The sequence below is a fragment of the Rhinopithecus bieti genome, unplaced genomic scaffold (assembly GCF_001698545.2).
Source record: "Rhinopithecus bieti isolate Rb0 unplaced genomic scaffold, ASM169854v2 scaffold_8760, whole genome shotgun sequence".
In the NCBI taxonomy this organism is placed as follows: Eukaryota; Metazoa; Chordata; class Mammalia; order Primates; family Cercopithecidae; genus Rhinopithecus; species Rhinopithecus bieti.
Window position 1 is genome coordinate 2,032,282 of NW_016806225.1, and position 23,145 is coordinate 2,055,426.

Sequence of the window (23,145 nt, forward strand, 5' to 3'; positions counted from 1 at the left end):
TTCGAAAATTCACAGGTGGACCGGGAGTGGTCGCTCAAGCCTGTAATCCCAGCATTTTGGGAGGCCGACGCGCGCGGATCACAAGGTCAGGGCGACTGCAGCCTGGGCGACAGAGCGAGACTCCGTCTCAAAAAAAAAAAAAAAAAAAAAAAATTCACAGATGTTCATCTAGAATGCGCAGAATTGTCAGCGGAACTTCCTAGGAACATCATGACCCTTCACATCTCTAGAACCAAAACACATGTAGAATTATAAATCTTATTTCACAAATATAAACGGAATTTGGAAACTTTTACAGTTAAAGCAGATCCCAGTAACATTTTCTAAGTTTTTGGCCTCCTAATTTAATTTAGTCTTTAATTATAAGTCTTGGCAGGTGTACTATACTTTTATTATTTATTATTTACAAAACTCCCACACATGAATCACAATATGCATTACAACACTGTTGCAAAATAGGTCAAAACACATTTTTGGTATTTGGTGGTTATTAATACTACCCGTTGTACTCCTTGAGAAAGCCTGTACTTAGTTCACTTAAGACAGTTGCTTACACGCTAATTATCATTTACCGATGAAATACAGAGTTTCCTTATAGCAAAATACAATCTTAAAACTCTAAGGCAGCCTTCAAACATTCTCCTCATAATTAAAATCTGAAAGCCGGGCATGTTGGCTCACGCCTGTAATCCCAGCATTTTGGGAGGCCGAGGAGGGCAGATCACCAGGTCAGGAGATCGACACCATCCTGGCTAACACGGTGGAACCCCGTCGCTACTAAAAATACAAAAAATTAGCCTGGCGTGGTGGTGGGCGCCTGTAGTCCCAGCTACTCGGGAGGCTGAGGCAGGAGGATGGCGTGAACCCGGGAGGCGGACCTTGCAGTAAGCGAACTTAGTGCCATTGCACTCCAGCCTGGGCGACAAAGCGAGACTCCGTCTCAAAACAAAAAAAGGCAGTTCGTTTCCTTCCATAGCTGCATCCCAGAGATGGCCAACATAGCATATAAAAATGGAATTTTTGGAAATTCCTTTTGCAGTCTTGTAGAAAAGCTTAAAACGTAACGGGAAAGCTCCCTCCATAAGTAAATGCAATCTAATGTGCTTCCTCTTATGTGTTATTAAAACTCCAAATTAGTAGGAAAAAGAATAGTGCCGCCCACGGGCGTTCCAACTTTTGAATTCTGGGGACTGACAACACTGAGAGCAAGCGTGAATGAGCCAAACGACGCAAACGTGCCCTCGCCAGGCTGGCAACTGGCAAGCACGCAGTGTATTAGTTGCCCTGGGGAGAAACACTCTAGAGAGAAATACCCAATTTGTGAATTAAACCTAGGTCCCGGAAGAAGTGTTCGGCGTCAGACTCCGCTGAGCTCATTCTGGAAGGATCTAGCTGACTGGCGCCCCACGGAGAAAAGCGATTCCACCTCAACAACACTCCAGAAAAGGCATGAAGAGCCCTACACCTGCCAGGGGGACGTTGACCTAGACTCGGTGACCCGGTTCCTAGCGCCGCAGCCCTCCCCCCCGCCCCCTTCTTGCACGAAGCCCCTCCCCTGTACTTATTCGTTGCGCCACGTCTCCTAACTCAGCGCCACCAGCCCCCCGCGGAGGCGTCCGCCAATTAACCCCTCCCAGCCTCTGATCGACAGTCACGGGTCCTCAACGCCGCGTCTTAACCAGGCCCGAACCCACCACCACCGCCAACCTTCCCGGCCGCGCCTTTGCCCCACCCGACCCCGCCCGCCCCCACGTGACGCCCACGCCCCGCCCACTGGCGCCACGTGACCCACGGTAGGCCCCGCGCGCGGCGTGGATCGCGGCCCAAGCCGCCATTGTTCCGCCGAGGGAGGACAGCGGGGCCTGGCGCTGGCGCCTAGACGCCGCTTAGCGGCCGCCACTGGAGACACTCCCTCCCGCCTCCCGGGTCTCCTGGCGGCGGTGGAGTGAGGCTGACAGCGGGGAACCTGGGAGACCCCTCCGCCCTCCCCGCTGTGGCAGCGGCCGATCCCCGGCTCCGGCGCGAGGGACGGCCGCGATGCGCTCGGCCTGAGGCTACCCGGCCTGGCCCTTCCTCGCTTCCCTTGACTATTCCACGGCGTCTCCGCGCCCCGGCGTCATCCTGCGAGTCCCTCTGACGGGAGGGAAGATGGCTGCACGGAGCTGGCAGGACGAGCTGGCCCAGCAGGCCGAGGAGGGCTCGGCCCGGCTGCGGGAAATGCTTTCGGTCGGCCTAGGCTTTCTGCGCACCGAGCTGGGCCTCGACCTGGGGCTGGAGCCGAAACGGTACCCTGGCTGGGTGATCCTGGTGGGCACGGGCGCGCTCGGGCTGCTGCTGCTGTTTCTGCTGGGCTACGGCTGGGCCGCGGCTTGCGCCGGCGCCCGCAAAAAGCGGAGGAGCCCGCCCCGCAAGCGGGAGGAGGCGGCGGCCGCGCCGGCTGCGGCCCCCGACGACCTGGCCTTGCTGAAGAATCTCCGGAGCGAGGAACAGAAGAAGAAGAACCGGAAGAAACTGTCCGAGAAGCCCAAAGTGAGTATGGGATGAGCGGCGGTAGAGAACGGGCGAAGGGCGGGCGTGGAGACCCTCGAGCTGGGGGGAGGCCGCGCCCCAGCCGGGAAGGGAAAAGAGTGCTTAGTCCAAAGCCGAGAGGCGGCTCTCCCAAGTGGAGCAGGCGGTGATAGGTGGTCATGTTATTTGGGGAATGGGGGAAACTCAGGAAGTATAGGATGGGTGGGGAAGCCCAGTTTCGAGGAAAGAAGTTAGGAGGTCTGAGGGGTCCGTTCAGATAGGCGCCCAGAGGTCAAGCCATCTTTGGGAACCTTGACTGCTAGAATAGCACAGCATCCTTCCCTGAGGCCTGCAGAGTAGGCTGCATGTGGAGCGTCATGGGACCTTAAGGTGGTGTTGGGAAGTTGTGGAAAGCCTGCGCTCGGAAGACAGATGTCTGTCTCAAGTCACATTGAGACAGTAGCCAGTGGAGGAAGTACGGTGACCTAGAAATTCTGGGGCTTACACAGGATTAAAGGTGTCCAGGTCTAGACGCGCTTCCATTTTAGTTGGGACTGTTAAAGGGAAATGGTTGCCCACTCTTGTTCTGGCACATGTGGCCAACAGAGGCCGGAACGGGAGCAAGGCAAGAAGGGGTCGGTTACCTAATACGCTTTGAGGTGTATGGTCCTATGAGAAAGAGCTAAGGCGAGTTCAACTAACGAGTCTGTTGCACACTCTGGTTTGGTAGATTTGTGAAACAGAGTAAAGGGAGATGACAGGGCAGAATGGTGAAAGCCGAGAGAGGAATTCAGGCACCGATTTGCTGGGCCACGTGTGGAAGTCACAGAGGGCATCACATCTGTCTTAGGCCTTCGTGTTTTACGTTTACATTCTTTATTGCCATTCCCATGGTTCTCCCATTATATCTTTAATAGTTTTATGTATTTTTAAAAATATTTTACATTTGAGCAAATTGAAACTATGGAGGGTATGCAGTTAGAAACAGCACCTAACCTATTTTTAATCCACCGAATTAAGCTCTTCGCCTTTTCAGTACAATTCAGTAAGCCAGTACGAAGGCCCTACTATGTGAAATTTGCACTCTAGTGTTTGGAGGGCAGTGCAGGGTATACACAGAGTCAATCTGGGAGACATATTCATAGCTAATTAGAATTTTGCATAGACTGATAGGTGTTAAAGAGGTTTGAACTGAGTGTTAATGAGGTTTGGAGGGTAGGAGACATTTCACTGGAGGGCTTTAGGAAAGTTGTTGGAGGAAATGGGGTTTGAGTTCAAACTAACAAGAGTTTTGTTGGTAACAAACTCTAATCTCTAGGTTACAGATGTGACAGGTCACAGTTAGTGCATTATGAGGCCTGGATAGGCCTTCACATTTTGCCTGCTGATTAAGAAGATGCAAGATACGTATGAAACCTGGAAAAGGCACAACTTTGTCATTGTAAATACTACCATACGTTAGGAGAGGAGAAAATAGAACTGGTTTGGAACATAAATAATTTAAACATTTGTGGAGACTATCAAAAATTACCAATTATCAAAGTAATGTTACCGTGAAAATAGAGAACCTTGCTCCAAGGTAAGGAAAGAAGGTGATCTTGAAAGAAACACATTCAGCACAAACCCATGTGGATGAAGCGCATTGTGAAAATTTCAAAACCCTATTTGGGACATCTAGAATTTCAGATAAACGTGAGAGAGACGGGTGCTCCAAGAACCCATCCGAAGTGCATTATAACACTCAAATGACTCATCTGAAGGAATACAGACTCCAGTGAATGCTTATACAGTACTGTGAAGAATGCTCGGTAGACTTAGGACTTACCCCTTCCTTTTCATTCGAGTTAAGGAAGTGGGGAGTAAATAAGTAAACCTAGCGTTAGCTTTGAGGAGTGGAGAATGGGAAGACTGTGTGGCTGAATGTTAATTGGGTGAGAAAATATCCTTATCTACCAAATACTGAAGATGTATTCGAGAAGTTTAACCAACATTTACAAAATTGGGACTTCAAGCTTTTGTGACTGAAACCCACAGTAAGAAATACGTTTTACATTACATAACACACATAAAACTGTTCTGTTTTTCTTTAATGTTCATGACCCACTGAATTCATTTCACATTTGACTGTGAGGCATGACCCACAGTTAGAAAAACGGCAGGTTTACAGGCTGCCATTTATTTAGGACTCATTAGATACCTTTAACTGAGCTAAGTATTGAAGAAAAGCAAGATACTGCTTACAAATTGAAGGTGGTAAAAAGGAATACAATATTGGCATATCTCTCTATGACGGGGATACAAATGTAAAAGCTCGGTTTCTCCCCAGGGAGCTTTTGTTTCAGTTGTGGAAAATATATACTTAAAAAATTAATGATACAACTGGATGTGAACCCAGGTGGGCGTGAAAGGCCTCATCACAGAAGCTGACTTTGAAAGTGGGTAGGAGTGCCCAGGAATTCAAGAACGACCTGGGCAATATAGTGAGACCTCATCTCTACAAAAAATTTAAAAAATTATCCCAGTGCAGTGGTGCACACATGTAGTCCCAGCTATTCTGGAGGCTGAGGTTGGAGGATTGCTTGAGCCAGGAGGTGGAGGCTGCAGTGAGCCAATTCGAGGCCCTGTCTAAAAAGGAGGGGAAGGGAGGGCAGTAAGAGCAAGATAGTGTGAGAGGCCTGAGAAACAACAAAAGCTCAGGATTGAAAGAAGACAACTGTGTCAGCCTGACAGGAATGGGAAACTCTAAAATTGAGTAAGGCATTTTACCTTGCTCTGTTCAGTGTATCTTGTTTACAAATTGAAAATCTTAGTTGAGTTAAAACACTGCAGGGTTCTTCAAAGTGTTATCCTTGGCTACTTGCATTGAGAGTCACCTTGAATGCTTGTGGAAATGCTTGGGCCAGGCGCAGTGGCTTATGCTTGTAATCCCAGCACTTTGGGAGGCACTGGTGGGAGGATCGCTTGAGCCCAGGAGTTTGATGCTGTAGTGAGCTATGATCAGGTGACTGCACTCCATCCTGGGGAACACAGCAAGACTCTGTCTTTTAAAAGAAAAAAAAAAAGCTTGTAGATTCCTGATCTCTGATCTTTTCATTCCATTATTTTAGCTTTTTCTTAAATCATTCCAAATTTTGCGGCTCCTGTTTTCAAATTTTTCATTTGTAGAGTAAATAGTGGCTAAATCTGTATTTACCTCAACCTGTTTATAAGCAATTTCTGAAATTATTTTATCAATTTGTTTTTTATGCCCTAATAAAATCATGCCATAGATCTTTTAGGGTATGAATTACAGTTTGTTTCCTAATTGACGGTGGGGAGGGGGGCACTTTTACTGGGCTCAGTTCTTGGCATTTTTTCTTTCCCCCCCTACCCCATTCTTGGCATTTTGGAAATAATTATATGTATTTTCATGACATCTACCTCAGAGTCTGTATTGGGCACTCAATAAGTACTTTTCACTTGATTTTAATCTGAGTAATGACTTAGATTGAAGTGAAGTCTGTGAAAACTGGTCTGTAACAATTGGCTTTGAATTCCGGAAGCACATAATTAGGATTAATATCAAAGAAAATTGTCTCTTTTTTTTTTTTTGAGACGGTCTTGCTCTATTGCCTATGCTGGAGTGCAGTGGTGGTTATAGCTCTCATAGCTCACTGCAGCCTCAAACTCCTGGCCTCAAGCCATCCTCCTGCCTTGGCCTCCCAAAATGTTGGGATTACAGGCATGAACAACCAGCTCAAAAATTTATTTTAGGGAACAAGTTATTTGCATATTAGTGTAGGAATGTTCATAAAGATTTGCTATAGTGTAATTTTCATATCTCTAAGCTCAATGAATAAAATAATAATTCCTTTTGTTTGCTACCAGATAGCCTTGCACAATGCTTGGGACTCAAAAAAAAAAATAATTGTTGAATGCATAATATAGTAAGATGTCCAACAAAAGTATTTGTACATCGTACTCCTATTTTTCATGACTGGTAAATACCTATGTGAGCCCCTTTTTCTCTTTATAGTGGAAAATGGCTGTTTGCCTCATCTGGCTATAATTTTGTGAGGTGAAGGACTGCCTATATGATGACCCCATAAGATTATAATATTGCATTTTTACTATACCTTTTCTGTGTTTAGATACACAAACACCATTGTGTTACAGTTGCAACAGTATTCAGTACAGCAACATGCTGTACAGGTTTATAGCCTAGGTTTGTGTCAGTTTACTGTGTGATGTTTGCACAAAGATGCATTTATCAGAATGTATTCTCCTCATTAAGCAATGTATGACTGTGTTCTAATAGTATGCAGTGGTTTTTGTAGTCAGTACTTCTGTTCCAGTTTCACTGCCACTGCCCTACTTTAGGACTTTATTACCTTTTGCTTGGACTATTCTAACATCTGGTTTTCCTGCTTCCAGTTTCTTTTTTGCCGATCTTTTCTACCCACTCATGCGAGTTGAGTCTTTTGAAGCCTAACCCTGATCATATGACTTTGATGTTCACATTGTTTCAGTAGTTTCCCCATCACCTGTTGAACAAAATCCAAAATTCATGACATGGCACTCAAGTCTCTTCATGATCTAACCCTACCTTAGGCTTGTCTCTCACCATTACTCCTAAGACAAGAAATCTCTTTGGCTAGATTTCTGTGTCTCTTTATTATTATTTTCATTTTTGTTGTTGTTTTTTATTTTTATTTTTTTTTGAGACGGAGTCTCGCTCTGTCGCCCAGGCTGGAGTGCAGTGGCCGGATCTCAGTTCACTGCAAGCTCCGCCTCCCGGGTTTACGCGGTTCTCCTGCCTCAGCCTCCCAAGTACCTGGGACTGCAGGCGCCCGCCAGCTCGCCCGGCTAGTTTTTTTGTATTTTTTAGTAGACACGGGGTTTCACGGTGTTAGCCAGGATGGTCTCGATCTCCTGACCTTGTGATCCGCCCGTCTCGGCCTTCCAAAGTGCTGGGATTACAGGCTTGAGCCACCGCGCCCGGCTGTTGTTTTTATTGTTGTTGTTTTTGGGGACAAGAGTCTTCACTTTGTCCCAGGCTGGAGTGCAGTGGTGTGAACACAGCTCACTGCAGCCTCCACTTCCCAGGCTCCAGCAATCCTCCCGCCTCACCCCCTCAAGTAGTTGGGATTACAGATGCACGATACCACACCTGGTTATTTTTTTATTTTTTGTAGAGATGAAGTTTCACCATGTTGCCCAGGCATGGTCTCAAACTCCTGAGCTCAGGCAGTCCACCTGCCTTAGCCTCCCAAAGTACTGAGATTACAGGCGTGAGCCACTGCCCCTGGACATTGTTTTTATCTATTAAAAGGCCCTTCTTTCTGTCTGTCTACCAATTTCTTTTTTTCTTCTTCTTCTTTTTTTTGAGATGCAGTCTCACTGTGTCACCCAGGCTGGAGTGCAGTGGTGCGATCTCAGCTCACTGCAAACTCTGCCTCCCAGGTTCACACCATTCTCCTGCCTCAGCCTCCCGAGTAGCTGGGACTACAGGTGCCCGCCACCACACACCCGGCTAATATTTTGTATTTTTAGTGTAGATGGGGTTTCACCATGTTAGCCAGAATGGTCTCGATTTCCTGACCTCGTGATCTACCCAGCTCGGCCTCCCAAAGTGCTGGGATAACAGGCGTGAGCCACTGCGCCCGGCCAATTTCTTTTCTTATTTTTGTTTTTAAATTTCTTTTCAAGACAGGGTCTGGCTGTGTCAACCAGGCTGGAGTACAGTGGCGTAATCTTGGCTCACTGCAGCCTCAACCTCCCAGGCTCAAGTGACTCTCCCATTTCAGCCTCCTGAGTAGCTGCGACTAGACGCACACTACCGTGCCCAGCTAATTTTTGTATTTTTTGTAGAGATGGGGTTTTGCCATGTTGCCTAGACTGGTCTTGAACTGCTGAGCTCAAGTACTCCGCCCCGCCTGCCTAGGCCTCCCAAAGTGCTGGGATTGCAAGCGTTAGCCACTGTGCCCAGCCTCTCTCTACCAATTTCCACCTGTTCTTCAAGGCCCAGCTGTAGTGCTGGTTCAACTGTAAAGCCTTCCCTAGCTCCTCAGCTACAGTTGTATATTGTAACACCTAGCATAATGTTTCGTGTTTAGTAGAAACTATGGAATTGCCTTTTTAAAAAATTTTTTTATTTATTTATTTTTTGAGCTGGGGTCTCACTCTGTCACCCAGGCTGGAGTGCAGTGGTGTGATCTTGGCTCACTGCAACCTCTGCCTTGCAGGCTCAAGTGATCCTTCCACCTCAGCCTCCCGATTAGCTGGGACCACAGGCACGCACCACCACACCTGGCTATGCCATATTTTTTGGATTAGTATGGTCTAATATCACCATTTCATGTGGTTCTGTCTAATAATCATTCTGCAAGTATCTGAGTGTCTGCCCATTACCCATATTAGGAGCACAAAACGCATTACTAGTGGTCACACACGTAAAAGGTATATTGTAAATAGTACTGGAACAGATCAGCGTAGTTGATTTTCTTTATCTGCAGAAATTCTATAAAGTTCCCACTGAATTAGCAAGTACTAAACTAGTGCTTCTAGGGAAAATGCAAAGTTAGGTCCAAGCCTCTGGTCACAATATTTTCACCAATACCATATATGATACATAGTCTTGTTTTATATGTGTTTCTGTTTAAAGACATTTAATTTAGCTGATTCACATAATTGAACTCACGGCCAACAGCACTAGAACTCATGCCTGAACAAAGCTTATCTAATGCATTATTTTCTTTGTAAGGTATATCACAGCCTTCTTATGCTTAAGAATGCTAGGCAGCACTTCAGCACTATAGTTGGGGACCATTTTAAACAGCAGAATCACTAACAAAAAGCACCAAAAAAATGCAAAATATGTGGCACTAAATAATCCTCAGAAAGGATCCTTATTTACAGTGATGAGAGCTGAAATAAGAAGGTGGAATCTTGACCTCAGCTGGGAATGTGCCTGCAGAGTGACTTTGCAGCTCTGTGCATGTGCATGTCCACAGATGACCGTGAAAGTACCTCAAGTATTGATTTTGGAGTTACAAATAAATTTTAGTGAAAAGGTAAATTCACTAATACAGAATCCATTAATAATAGGGAGCAACTGTATATTAGTCTCTATCTATATCTACACTGTTCTGTCATCTCCAGAACCTCATGTCTACATGTATGCTTGATTTCTCTGATTGGGAGTCTGATATGTATCTCAAACTTTTTAAAAATTGTCTCAAACTTTTAACATCTCCAAAACAGAACCTGTTATTTCCTGCCTTCTTCCAGTCTTCCCCATTTCTGTAAGTGGTAAATTACTCTACCATCCATTCAGTTATTCATGCCAAAAATAGAAGAATCATCCTTGATTCTAATCTTTTTCTCACCTCCTCATATCTTCCTCACCTTATATCTAACCCATCAGCAAAGTACCATCAATTTTATCTCCAAAATATATATTCAATCTGACTACTTTTTCTAGTGTCACCTTAACTCCCCTAACCTGCAGCAGTAGCCTTCCTTTTACTGCATCCAGTCCTTTCTCAATGCACTAGTAATGAGGTTTTTCAAAGCAAATCACCATGCTGCTTAAAACGAGCACTTAGTAGCTTTTGCGTTTAAAATCCAAACTTCTTTCCATGGCCTGTATGGCCCAGCACCTGCTTTTCTTTTTAAGCTGAATTTGAGTGAGTTTCCTGTCATTTGCTATTCGGTTCTTCAAACTCTTTCACAACCCAGCGTCTTTACATGAGCTATTATTAACACTTTTGGAACAATCTTTCCCTCAGCCTTTAGTTTTCACCTTAAAAGTCACCTTCCACGAAAATCTTTTCCTGATCACCCTATTTGAAATTTAGACATCCCTTTCTATTTTCTGTCTCAGCCCCTTAGATGTTTCCTTCATAGTGGTTATCACAGTTTGTACATTATTTGTTTACTTACCCATTTACTTTTTTTGGGTTCTCTCCCCCCCCAGATTGTAAACCAGTAGCAAACTGCTTGGCATATAAGTGCCTTTGGTAATTATCTGTTGAACTGAAAGCTGAATGAAGTGGCTAAAATAACGTCTCACAGTTAATTGGATAATCTGTCATTGAATTAAATAAATTTGTCTCAATATATTCCCAATAGAATTGTGTTTTTTTATTCTTAGGTAATGGTTTTGCTGGTAATATTAAAAACAAATCATATCACTTACCACCTATAGAGTTTTCTTTTTTCCTTTAAGTCACTCTTTGTCAGTTTTAATTCTTAATAGGATAATCAACCAGACGCGGTGGCTTACACCTGTAATCCCGGCACTTTGGGAGGCCGAGGCGGACGGATCACCAGGCAGGAGATTGAGACCATCCTGGCCAACATGGTGAAACCCCATCTCTACTAAAATCTACTAAAAGTACAAAACTTAGCCAGGTGTGGTGGTGTGCACCTATAGTCCCAGCTACTCAGGAGGCTGAGGCAGGGGAAACACTTGGACCCGGGAGGCGGAGATTGCAGTGAGCCGAGATCGTGCCACTGTACTCTAGCCTGGCGACAGAGTGAGACTCCGTCTCAAAAAAGAAAAAAAGAATAATCATTTGCTCAAAAAATTCCAAATGATAGGTAAAACAAATATTCATGATTTTACAGAAGAGAAATCTTGATATTCAGAAAAATTAACTGACTTATTCAAGGTCACAGAGCAAAGGAGTTTCAAAGGCAAAACAGTATCCTAATTTCTAGTCTAAGAACTTTGTTATTTCCACTATACCTCTCTGGTTTCGATGGCATGTTCCAGGATATTAAATTGCGTTCAGAGAACAAATTAAATTTTTCCAGTGAGTTATAGCTTTATTGCTTTTAAAGTTTCGAGTCAGAAGTTTCTGCTGAAAATTATTGTGACCTTACAAAAGCTCCAGAATTTTGGCTCCATTTGTTTGGTTATGTGACAGGATTTTTTCATCTTTTCTTTTCATTCTGCCAGAGGCCTAACGGAAAAGACCTTTATACAGTTTTGACAGAAAAGACCTTTAGTAGTTGTGCCCATCTTAGATACCAAGAACAACAATAAACCCTATGAACATTAATTTTAGTTGTGCTTTGGCATTATTGGTTAGTGTACTATTTCGCAAGGCTGTAAAAGCCTTGAGAGTATTTTTAAATCATTATTCAAGCGAAATTCAGAGACATAAGTGAGGAATTGGTGTTATTTCATCAGTTTTAAAATGCACTTTTTTTTCTCTCCAGCTATGCTAGTAGTTTTCAAACCTTTCCATGGAATGACAGGCTTCCCAGAAGGCATCCATCAGAATCTCTTAGATGTCTTTCTTCTGTCTAAGAAAGAATTATACAGATGTGTATTTGCTGTTTCACTTGTAGTCCTTATCATACCCATCAGATGTAAAATATTGAAAACCAATGCTTGTATTTAGTTTTTCAGAAATCATCTTTGGCATGTCTTGGCAATGTGACAGTTATTATCATCTCCCCATCATCTCATAAAGGTAACCCTGAGCATACCTGCTTCAGTCAACAAGGAGACAGTTTGGAATCCTGAGTTGAAATTTTGGCTGTTTAGAAAGCACAAGGATCTTTACCACTAAAGGAAATATCTCCGTATATAGTGAGGTTTTGCAAATTTGAACCATAGGTTATATTTGTAAGATTGTTCTCTCAGTTATTAAGAGTTTGAAATTGGGATTTAACTGTGTCTAAAGCTATGGTTTATGTGTTTGTTTAGTTTATGTAGTTGATATGTGCATAACATTTGGCAGGGGAAAAAGTTTTTACTTTCAAACAAACTGACAAGAAATTGTTCCATCTTGAATTGTGTAAGAACGTTTCACAACTAAAACAAACTTACCAAAACTAGGTCTTGTCCATTAAATGAGATAATGCATGTAATGTGTCTAGGAAGTACTTGGAAATTATTATTGTTAGACTGTCTTATAGTCTAACCTATCAGCTACAATGATGCCTCTTCTGAATTTCCTAATTTCTTGCCTTTTATCTTTTTTTTTTTTAATTATAGTTTAAGTTCTGGGATACATGTGCGGAATGTACAGGTTTCTTACATAGGTATACGTGTGCCATGGTGATTTGCTGCACCCATCAACCTGTCATCTAGGTTTTAAGCCCCGCATGCATTAGGTATTTGTCTTAATGGTCTCTTGCCTCTTACCGTTTTTATCATGAGGATAATATATATATACTATGCCTCCTGTATGCTCAGTATCACTTTTAGCCAGTAAAATTGAGATTCTGGCCACGCACAGTTGCTCACACCTGTTATCTCAGCATTTTTGGAGGCCAAGGCAGGCGGATTGCTTGAGCTCAGGAGTTTGACACTAGCCTGGGCAACATGGCAAAACCCTGTCTCTACAAAAAGTTAACTGGGCATGGTAGTGTGCTCCTATAGTCCCAGCTACTTGGGAGGCTGAGGTGGGAAGATGGCTTGAGCATGGGAGGCAGAGGTCGCAGTGAGCCCAGCCGAGATCACATACTACTGCACTCCAGCCTGGGTAACGGAGCCAGACCCTGTCTCCAAAAAAAAAAAAAAAAAAATGACTTTCCAGTGTTTGTCCAGGGTGAAACACATTTGGGATCTCTATCCTGGTCTCTCAGCTTGCTTTCAAAACCTATACTCTTGAGAGTGTGAGGGAGAGTATACCTTTTGTTTTGTACTTTACTATGTGTTATTGTATACCTGTCTTCCTTTACTAGGTTCTAAGCTTGAGTGCAGGCATTGAGCCTTACTTGTCTTTGTTTCAAAGTGTTAGGGTTCTACATATCACTCTACTGAGTGAATATTATGTAATTTTCTTAGAAAACAGCAGCTTTTTAAAAAGAAAGATAGCATTACAATGCTGCTTCTAGAGCAAGCCTGGATTATTTTAAGCCTCTGAGATGATATATTTGCTTATTATTTTTAATCCATTAACTTCCCAAAAGAATTTGCATCTGGAGCATTGGACCTGATGGATGCCTGTCCAGGCCCTTTTGACCACCAGGACTTAACATTTATCTGAGCTTGTTAATATAAAAAATGGCCCAAATGCTTGAACGTGGGAATGAAGGACATAGACCATCATAGTTTTGGAGAGAAAAGGATATTAGAACAGAAGATGAGCCAGGTGCAGTGGCTTATATCTGTAATCCTAGCACTTGGGGAGGCCAAAGTGGGAGGATTGCTTGAGCCCAGGAGTTCAAGACCAGCCTGGGCAATATAGCAAGACCTCATCTCTACCAAAATTTAAGAAAATTTTAAAAGGGAAAAGCTGTTTCTGGAGAAGTATGCTTTCCCATGCTCTGTCATTTGGTGTAATTCTAACAAGAAATTTGTAAGATAAAATACGTATTTTTCTCATATTTACAAATGATGAAATTAAGGGTTAAGTCAAGGAAAATGCTTAAAATCAGTGATTAAATATGGAAGCCTTAATCCCAGGTTTGTCAAACTCCAAAGCCCATGGTCTTCTCATATTCCATTTTTTGGGGGAAATTGGTAGACTGCCCTTCTAGTTTCTAAACCTAAGAAGTGTCTAGGTCATTTGAATAATGATCTTTACATGTTGCGGCTAGAAATATAGTTTATATAACTAAGGGTTCTATGTGATTTCATTTTAGAAGTCAGTGTTAAACCTTATATATGTTTACCTCAGATACAGGTTCTTTTGCAAGTTGGAATCAGTTTTAACAAGTGAAGAGTGCTGAAATGAAATCTATTATTAAGCATACTTTTTTTTTTTTTTTTTTTTTTTTTGAGACGGAGACTTGTTCTGTCGCCAGGCTGGAGTATAGTGGCACGATCTCGGCTCACTGCAACCTCAGCATCCCAGGTTCAAGTGATTCTCCTGCCTCAGCCTCCCGAGTCTGGGACTACAGGCGCGCACCACCACACCCAGCTAATTTTTGTATTTTTAGTAGAGACGGGGTTTCACCATGTTGGCCAGGATGGTCTCGATCTCTTGACCTTGTGATTCGCCTGCCTTGGCCTCCCAAAGTGCTGGGATTACAGGCGTGAGCCACCGCACCCGGCCTGTTAAGCATACTTCTTATTCAGAACTTTAAAACTCCTTGAGGCAGAAACTCTTTTCATACGTCCTTGTTCCTACAGTCCTTAGCCTAATGCCTGGTACTTGAGTACCAGGAATTGAGGCCAGGTGCGGTGGCTCACACCTGTAATCCCAGCACTTTGGGAGGCTGGGACAGGCGGGTCACTTGAGGCCAGGAGTTCTAGACCAACCTGGGCACCATGGCAGAATCTGCTCTCTACTAGAAATACAAAAATTAGCCAAGCATGATGGCATGTGCCTAATGCTGAGACCTGGGAATCACTTGAACCCAGGAGGTAGAGGCTGCAGTGAGCCAAGGTCATGCCACTACACTCCAGCCTGGGCGACAGAGCAAGACTCTGTCTCAAAAATTAATAAATTGAGGATTGACTAGCATGAACAATTTTATTTCCTTGAAATCAAGAATCATGGAATAAGTTCCTTCTCTTCTGCTATGTGGCCCCCTCTTCCATTCCATTTTCCTGTTATATATAGATATCCTCATTCTGGTTTACTACCACCCCTGCCAGCACATACTGGCTCTTTCATGTATGAAACTGTTCTTTCATGCATGCATTTTGAAAAAAGAAAGATCCAGGTGTGGGGGGTCGAAGAAAATTATAACAATAAGATAAACATGGTGATGTCTACAAGGAGTTTATCCATCTAAAAAATGATTCTATCATTTTTCTGTTACTGGTTGATTTTCAACAAGTTTGAAAGACATCTTTAGTCTAACTTAAAACAAGATTGTAAGCTATATATGAAATTAACTTTGATTGGCTCTGGTGGGGAAGACCTTAAAGTTCTTGAGAGAATTTTAAACTGGGGTACAATGAGAGGCCCATGTAATTGCTAATCTATAGAAAGCCACCATATAAAAGTTCCATGATCAGAGAAAACTACTTTTTTTTTCTTTTTTATTTTTTTTCTTTTGTTGAGACAGGGTCTCACTTTGTTGCCCAGGCTAGAGTGCCATGGTTCAGTCACAGCTTACTGCAGCCTTGACCTGCCAGGCTGAAGTGATCCTCCCATCTCAGTCCCCCGAGTAGCTGGGACTACGGGGGCATGCCACCACACCCGGCTAATTTTTTAAATTATTTTTTGTAGAGAAAGAGTCTCTGTGTTACCCAGGCTGGTCTCAAACTTCTGAGCTCTTGCTGATCCTCTTGCCTTGGCCTCCAGAAGTGCCAGAATTATAGCCATGAGCCACTGCACCTGACCAACAGTACTTTTATATAAAACCCATATTGACAATCACAAGGGTAGATACATTGGATTTGATGTTTAGGTTTGTAATTAGTTACTATTCGTGTAAGTAGAGGTATATAATATGCTCCCATTTAGGGATTTGCTAATTTAAATATGATTAGTGATTTTCCAGGGCAAGGCCTTCTCAACCAGCTGTTGGCAAAATAAAAGGACACATTGGTTCTCCTGTATAAAGGAGAACCACCTTAGTGTATTCTTTTTTCCAGCAACCGAAGAATTACATTGACTTTACTTTTGGGATAGGAGGCTTATTGTTTCATGGCATCAGGCATGTGTGGGAAGTTGCTGATGACTTCTGGAATCCCAGTAATGATGAAAGTGATATAAATTCTAAGAGTTTAGTAGAAAATTGGGAGAGCTACACAGGTCAGAGAGAACCGCTGCTGTTAGAGCTATTATGTGGGTTGATGTTGCAAAGAAGGAACTAAAATTGGCACAGATAGGAACGTGTGAGCACCTTTGGCTTGCTGATCATTTCAGAGCCTATGGAAATGGGAACTGAGTGTTCCTGAATCTATGGGAATGCAGTTGGTCACTTTCAGACTTTGTGTTGTTTGAAAGAAAAGAATGTTTCATATTTCATTTGGGAGGCTACATCAATATCGTTTGCAGTTGGTCTCAAATAAATGGCATTGAACTTGTTGGTGAGTTTTTAAGACAGTTTTTGACCGCATAATTTCTAATCTTCCTAGTATTTAGTAAATAAATCCCAATGACTCAGTGTCGTTTAAATGAGTGAAATGGAGGTGGTATATGGCAGTGTGTAAGTGATTATGATGGAGAGTTTCCTGAAGGGATTAGTTAAATGAAGTTTAGCAGATGTAAGTTTTGTGAGTTGCCGGTTGAAGAGATGGGAGACTATGGACTTGAAGCTGCAAGATTGTTCAGTTGGTGTAAGTCTTACATGGAAAAGTGTGGCCACAGGAAAGTCAGAAAAGGCAAGTTTGGCCAGAGAAGATAGTGTGAACTAAAAGTAGCATATAAGAATAAGATGATGATATTAGAAAGTAAAATTAAACCAAGTTTTGTATTCCTAATGTAGATACGGCCCTAAGTCCGCATTTCATTCTGAAGTTTCTTACCTTTGCCCACATATGCATAAATACACAGAAGGGAGATTAGAAGAGGCAACATTAGAAGTGGCAAGACAGCATAGAAGAAAGCAAGCCAAATCAAGAGTGAGAAAACCTGGTTTTAGCATTAGCTGTCTGACTTTAACAAATTGATTCAGACCCAGCAGATTAAATTTGGGTTAATTAGGAATTTAACCAGCTAAAAGACAACTTTTGTTTTGATTTTCTGCCACAGATCTTTGTAAAGCCTACAAATTGGATTTGAGAATATGAATGGTCTCCTTTTTCAACTTTGTAGCCCTGATCATTGTTAACAATTGCATGTTAAGTCATATTATAGAAATTTTGAACACTTTGTATTGTTTTCTTGAGTATAGCTCTGCCGTAATGAGTAGGTAGCTGGTAAAAGTGTGTTCTGCAAGAACTGAAAATAAAGCCATTGAAACGAGTATATTAACTGACTTATGTGTTGAATTTGAGGGGCCTGCACAAGTGAAAAGATGTTGTAGGATCCAGAAAGACAGTTAGAGTAGAGATACCTAGGCCCCATTCTCCCAACTTCTCAGTCTGGTGATGGGGCGCAGAAATTATTATTTAAAAAGTAAAAAAAGAGGCTGGGCACGGTGGCTCACGCTTGTAATCCCAGCACTCTGAGAGGCCGAGGCGGGTGGATCATCTGAGGTCAGGAGTTCAAGACCAGTCTGACCAACGTGGTGAAACCCCATCTCTACTAAAAATACGAAAATTAGCTGGACGTGGTGGCTTGCGCCTGTAATCCCAGCTACTTGGGAGGCTGAGGTAGGAGAATCGCTTGACCCTGGGAGGCAGAGGTTGCAGTGAGCCAAGATTGCACCTTTGCACTCCAGCCTGGGCAACAAGAGTGAAACTCCGTCTCAAAAAAAAAAAGTAAAAAAAGAATGATTCTGGTTAAAAACCAGATTTGGAAATCACAGACTTGAGTCTACTCATGAGCATCTCTAAGTGCTATCTATCATTTTATTTTAGGAATGTTAGGAAAGCTTCTGTATCCTTTTTTAGGCTGTGGAAATGGGTTGGAAAGCTGCTTACTCCCAGAACAGTAGAGCCATGAAATTACAGAATTAGAGGTTCCGTTAGAGATTGCCTAACGTTCATTTGTTTATGTATCATCTATGGCTGCTTTTATGCTACAGTGGAGGAATTATGTAGTTGCAACAAAGACATATGGGCCAAAAAAATAAAAATAAAGAACAAAGACATATGGCCCTTAAAACCTAAAATAGTTTCTGTTTTGTTTTGTTTTTGCTGAGGACTGTTGATGACAATCAGTAAAATATTTTTTTTTCTGAACTTTATTTTGCCGTACAGCCTGATTATGTTTGTAAATAAAATATTTTCTATTTGGCTGTTTACAGAACAAGTTTGCTGACTTTCGAGTAGATCATACCTGTCACTTTATAAGCCTCAGAGACGAGTGAAATATTCCGAGATTACACAGTTAATTGGTGGTCAAATTGCAAACAGTTTCATTCTCCTTTTAACCGTCTCCATTCCATTATTTTTGTTACAGGGACTGATACCTTGGTGAGATAAGAAAATTTGTGGTACAGAATTTTGCTTATGAATGTTACATATATATATGTGAAAACATTAGGAACAATAATCTACCAACTCTTAGATAACATTGGTGTACAAAAACTTTTTAAATTTAGGTACAGAGGTAGGATTTGATTGTAGTATATATGCTTTCCTGCGTATAAATCTTTGCATCAATCTGCTAAACAGTTTGATAATATGATACTTTTTGTTGCCTGTACAGCCAAATGGGCGGACTGTTGAAGTGGCTGAGGGTGAAGCTGTTCGAACACCTCAAAGTGGAACAGCAAAGCAGCCACCAGAGATTGACAAGAAAAATGAAAAGGTAAGTTTGGGAGCATATGAAATTGTATGCAAGGCTCTTAATAGAATGACATAAAAGGGTGATGCTTTTCTGTTTCATAAGATTGTATGTGTACCCCTCATTTAAACAAAACTCTGAAAATCTGAATTAACCATAGTGGATGGGTGGTAAAAGTTTAACTGGGATGTTTTTGTTTTTTTAAAAGAAAGTTGTATCACCAAATATTTTAAACATTGCTGTGGCAATACTAAATATTCATTATGTCAAAAACCATTCACAACTTGAACATTTTGTGTAAGTTTCCAGATACATAACATATGTACCCTTTATTCAAAAACGGAACTGTGGAATTGTGTTACCTTTGTTAATAGGGCACATCTAGCATGAAAACCTTAGCACAATCGTTCAGTGGTGTTTAGTGTTGAAATAGATTTCTGTTGTGTTGGAAACGTAATTGTCTGCTTACTAGACATAGATTAACTTCATTTAACAAAAGAAAATGTGGGCCTGGTGCTATGGCTCATGCCTGTAATCCTAGCACTTTGGTAGGCCGAAGTGGGTAGATTGCTTGAGCCCATGAGTTTGAGACCAGCCTGGGCAACATGGCGAAACTTTGTCATTATAGAAAATACGAAAATTAGCCAGGCACGGTGATACGCACCTGTAGTCCTAGCTACTCAGCAGGCTGCGGTGGGAGGATCGGTTTCAGAGAGCCAAGATTGTGCTAATCCACTCCAGCCTGGGCACCCAAGACCCTGTCTCAAAAAGAAAAAAGATATAGATGTACACTTTCATTTGGATGTGAAATTTTCCAAGTATCATACCACGTAAATGGTACATTCCTGGGATTTTATTAATTTTCCAGTTGCTTGGTGTCAGAACTGACTCATTTTTACTTAATCTAGCTTGGAAGTAGGCAAAATGAATAAGAAGTTCTTAACAGTAGTTCCTTCTACTGTGAAAAAAAGACTTTTCATTCAGTTCCCTTTTGTACATTGAATTACCCTCCTTTTCCTTTTTTTTTTTTTTTTTTTAATGTAGAGACAGGGGTCTCACTGTGTTACCCACACAACATAGTCTTGAACTTCTAAGCTCAAGTGATCCTTCTGCCTCAGCCTCCCAAAGTGCTGGGAATATAGGGCAATGACGGCCCTCCCTCCTTTTAAAAAAATCCCGTCGGCCGGGTGTGGTGGCTCAAGCCTGTAATCCCAGCACTTTGGGAGGCCAAGACAGGCGGATCACGAGGTCAGGAGATCGAGACCATCCTGGCTAACACGGTGAAACCCCATCTCTACTAAAATACAAAAAACTAGCCGGGCGAGGTGGCGGGCGCCTGTAGTCCCAGCTACTCGGGAGGCTGAGGCAGGAGAATGGCGTAAACCCGGGAGGCGGAGCTTGCAATGAGCTGAGATCCGGCCACTGCACTCCAGCCTGGGAGACAGAGCCAGACTCCGTCTCAAAAAAAAAAAAAAAAAAAAAAAAATCCTGTTTAGCCACCCCCTTTTCAGGAAAAAAAAAAAAAAAAAAAAAAAAATCTGTCTATGCTAGCCCCTTTTCAGGAAAAAAAAAAAAAAAAAGAGAGAGACAGTCACCAATAGGTAAGTAGTTTCTAGGAACCACAGTGCAGCAGCTCTAGCTTCTTGGAATAGTGGTATGAAATGGTTGCTACTGGCTGGGTGCAGTGGCTCACGCCTGTAATCTCAGCACTTTGGGAGCCCGAGGTGGGCGGATCACCTGAGGTCCGGAGTTCGAGACCAGCCTGGCCAACATGATGAAACCCCGTCTCTGCAAAAAATACAAAAATTAGCTGGATGTGGTGGCACATGCGTGTAATCCCAGCTACTCGGGAGGCTGAGGTAGGGGAATGGCTTGAATCCGAGAGACGGAGTTTGCAGTGAGCAGGGATTGCGCCACTGCACACCAGCCAGGGCAACAGAGCGAGACTCTGTCCCAAAAAAACAAAAAAAGAAAAAGACATGGTTGCTACAGTTTCTTAATGCTTCCGATTTCAAAATGTCTTTGAAGAAGTGGTTTAGCCACCAAGACAACTGTAGGCAGAATGGCTTAAAATGAAGGATAGTTTTGGGAAATAATTAAATTTATGTCCAACTTTGTGTTTGGCAGAAAAGTAATGACTTGTGTTAACAAGTAAACATGTAACGTAAGGAGTGTGAGTTTATAGAGTGACTCGCTGATATGCCCAATATAGATTTACACATCTCCGACCTAGTGTCTTCTTTTTTCTGGTCTTTTTCTCTATTAGTGAATAATGTATACTTACTCCTGCTTCTACTCCCTGAATTACCCTGAAAATTTTGTAGTTGCAATAATTAAGAAACTACCATTAACTTCTTAGTGATTAATTTATATAAGTTGAATGTGACAGGGTATAAAATCACAGCTTAAAGTTTATAATCATTACTTTGAAATGTCTTGTGGTAGGAAATAATTATAATAGTTGACATTTACTTAAGTATAATCTGGCAGGCACCATGCAAGGTGAGGTATGTTTGTATGTATAAATATATTTACATATCTAGTAGGGACAGCTTATTGAGTACTTACTAGATACACTTTTAAGACTTTATAGTCGGGGCCGGGCGCGGTGGCTCAATCCTGTAATCCCAGCACTTTGAGAGGCCGAGACGGGCGGATCACAAAGTCAGGAGATCGAGACCATCCTGGCTAATACGGTGAAACCCTGTCTCTACTTAAAAATACAGAAAACTAGCCGGGCGACGAGGCGGGCGCCTGTAGTCCCAGCTACTCGGGAGGCTGAGGCAGGAGAATGGCATAAACCCAGGAGGCGGAGCTTGCAGTGAGCTGAGATCCGGCCACTGCACTCCAGCCTGGGTGGCAGAGCAAGACTCCGTCTCAAAAAAAAAAAAAAAAAAAAATCTTTATAGTCATTAAAAAATAATTTATAGATATTTCCTTATTTTCACAAGGGCTCTGAGGTGATGGTATTATGTCCATCTTACAAATGAGAAACCTGAGGCTTAGGTTACCTGAGCTATTGAAAGTATAGTCAGTTCTAACCCAGATCTATCTGACTTCAATTCACAGTCTTTACTTTTTACTGCCTTATATTATTTCTAATGCTCTCAGAAACTCTGCCAGGCAGATAGTTATAGCCCCATTTTACAGATAAGGGCTCAAGTGCCTAGAGAAATTTTGTGTTTTAATTAATTTGATACAGTTGGCCGGGCACAATGGCTCAAGCCTGTAATCCCAGCATTTTGGGAGGCTGAGGCAGGCGAATCACCTGAGGTCAGGAGTTTGAGACCAGCTTGGTCAACATGGTGAAGCCCCGTCTCTGCTGAAAATACAAAAATTAGCCAGGCATGGTGGCATGTGCCTGTAGTCCCAGCTACTTGGGAGGCTGAGGCAGAAGAATCACTTGAACACAGGAGGGGGAGGTTGTAGGGAGGTGAGATCGTGCCATTGCACTCCAGCCTGAGCGAGAGGGTAAGATTCCATCTCAAAAAAGAAAATGGATGCAGTTTCTGGACTAGGATCTGAACCCAGCTTATTCTGATTCCAAAAAGTTCTTTTTGTCATTTAACAGTGCCGCCTTTCAGTTGCTGTTGCTTTTCGGTACAAAGTTTCTACCTTTGGTTTCTTGCCTGTGCTACTTAATTTTCAAATAATAATAAATGCTACAGCTCATGGCTGGTGTTCTGGTTTTGCCATCCAATTTTACACTTTGAATTTGTGCTTTTTAACTTGGTTAGGTCTAGGTAACTCTCAATTTTTTATGGTATTGCACTATGTGTGTATTGCACTTTGTGTTTTAAATAGGTGGTGTTTTTTAGACTTTCTTTCTCTTTCTTTCTTTTCTTTCCTTTCCTTTCCTTTCTTTTCCTGTCTTTCTTCCTTTCCTTTCTTTCCTTTCTTTTTTTTTTTCTTTCCTTTCTTTGTTCTATCACTCTTGTTGCCCAGGCTGGAGTGCAATGGCACAATCTCAGCTCACTGCAACCTCTGCCTCCCAGCTCAAGCAATTCTCCTACCTCAGCCTCCTGAGCAGCTGGGATTACAGGCACACACCACCACACCCAGCTATTTTTTGTATTTTTAGTAGACACGAGGTTTCGCCACGTTGACCAGGCTGGTCACGAACTCCTGACCTCAGGTGATCCACCCACCTCGGCCTCCCAAAGTGCTGGGATCACAGGCGTGAGCCATCACACCCGGCCTACCTTTCCTTATAAAGAAATACATCTTAGATCTTATGCACCTTAATAAATATTATCATATTTTTGTTTTTGCTCTCTAAGCCATATCTTGGGCACTTTGAGAAGTACAATTTTTGTCTGTAGAGTAGTTGTACTCTTAAGCTGTGATATTGATTACCTTGCCATATCACTTGAGTAAGCCTTGTGGATAAAAGTTTGCCTAG

At 42.5% G+C, this 23,145-nt stretch overlaps 1 protein-coding gene across 1 annotated transcript in view; it reads left to right on the forward strand.

Moving 5' to 3' along the window:
• Positions 1 to 1,773: 1,773 nt before the first annotated feature.
• MTDH (metadherin) overlaps positions 1,774 to 23,145 on the forward strand; it is an 83,551-nt gene continuing 62,179 nt past the window's right edge. Inside the window, 2 exon segments of the mRNA XM_017875292.1 lie at positions 1,774 to 2,529; positions 18,666 to 18,767. Of these exon segments, the coding sequence (XP_017730781.1) occupies positions 2,149 to 2,529; positions 18,666 to 18,767 (483 nt within the window). The 5' untranslated portion in view covers positions 1,774 to 2,148.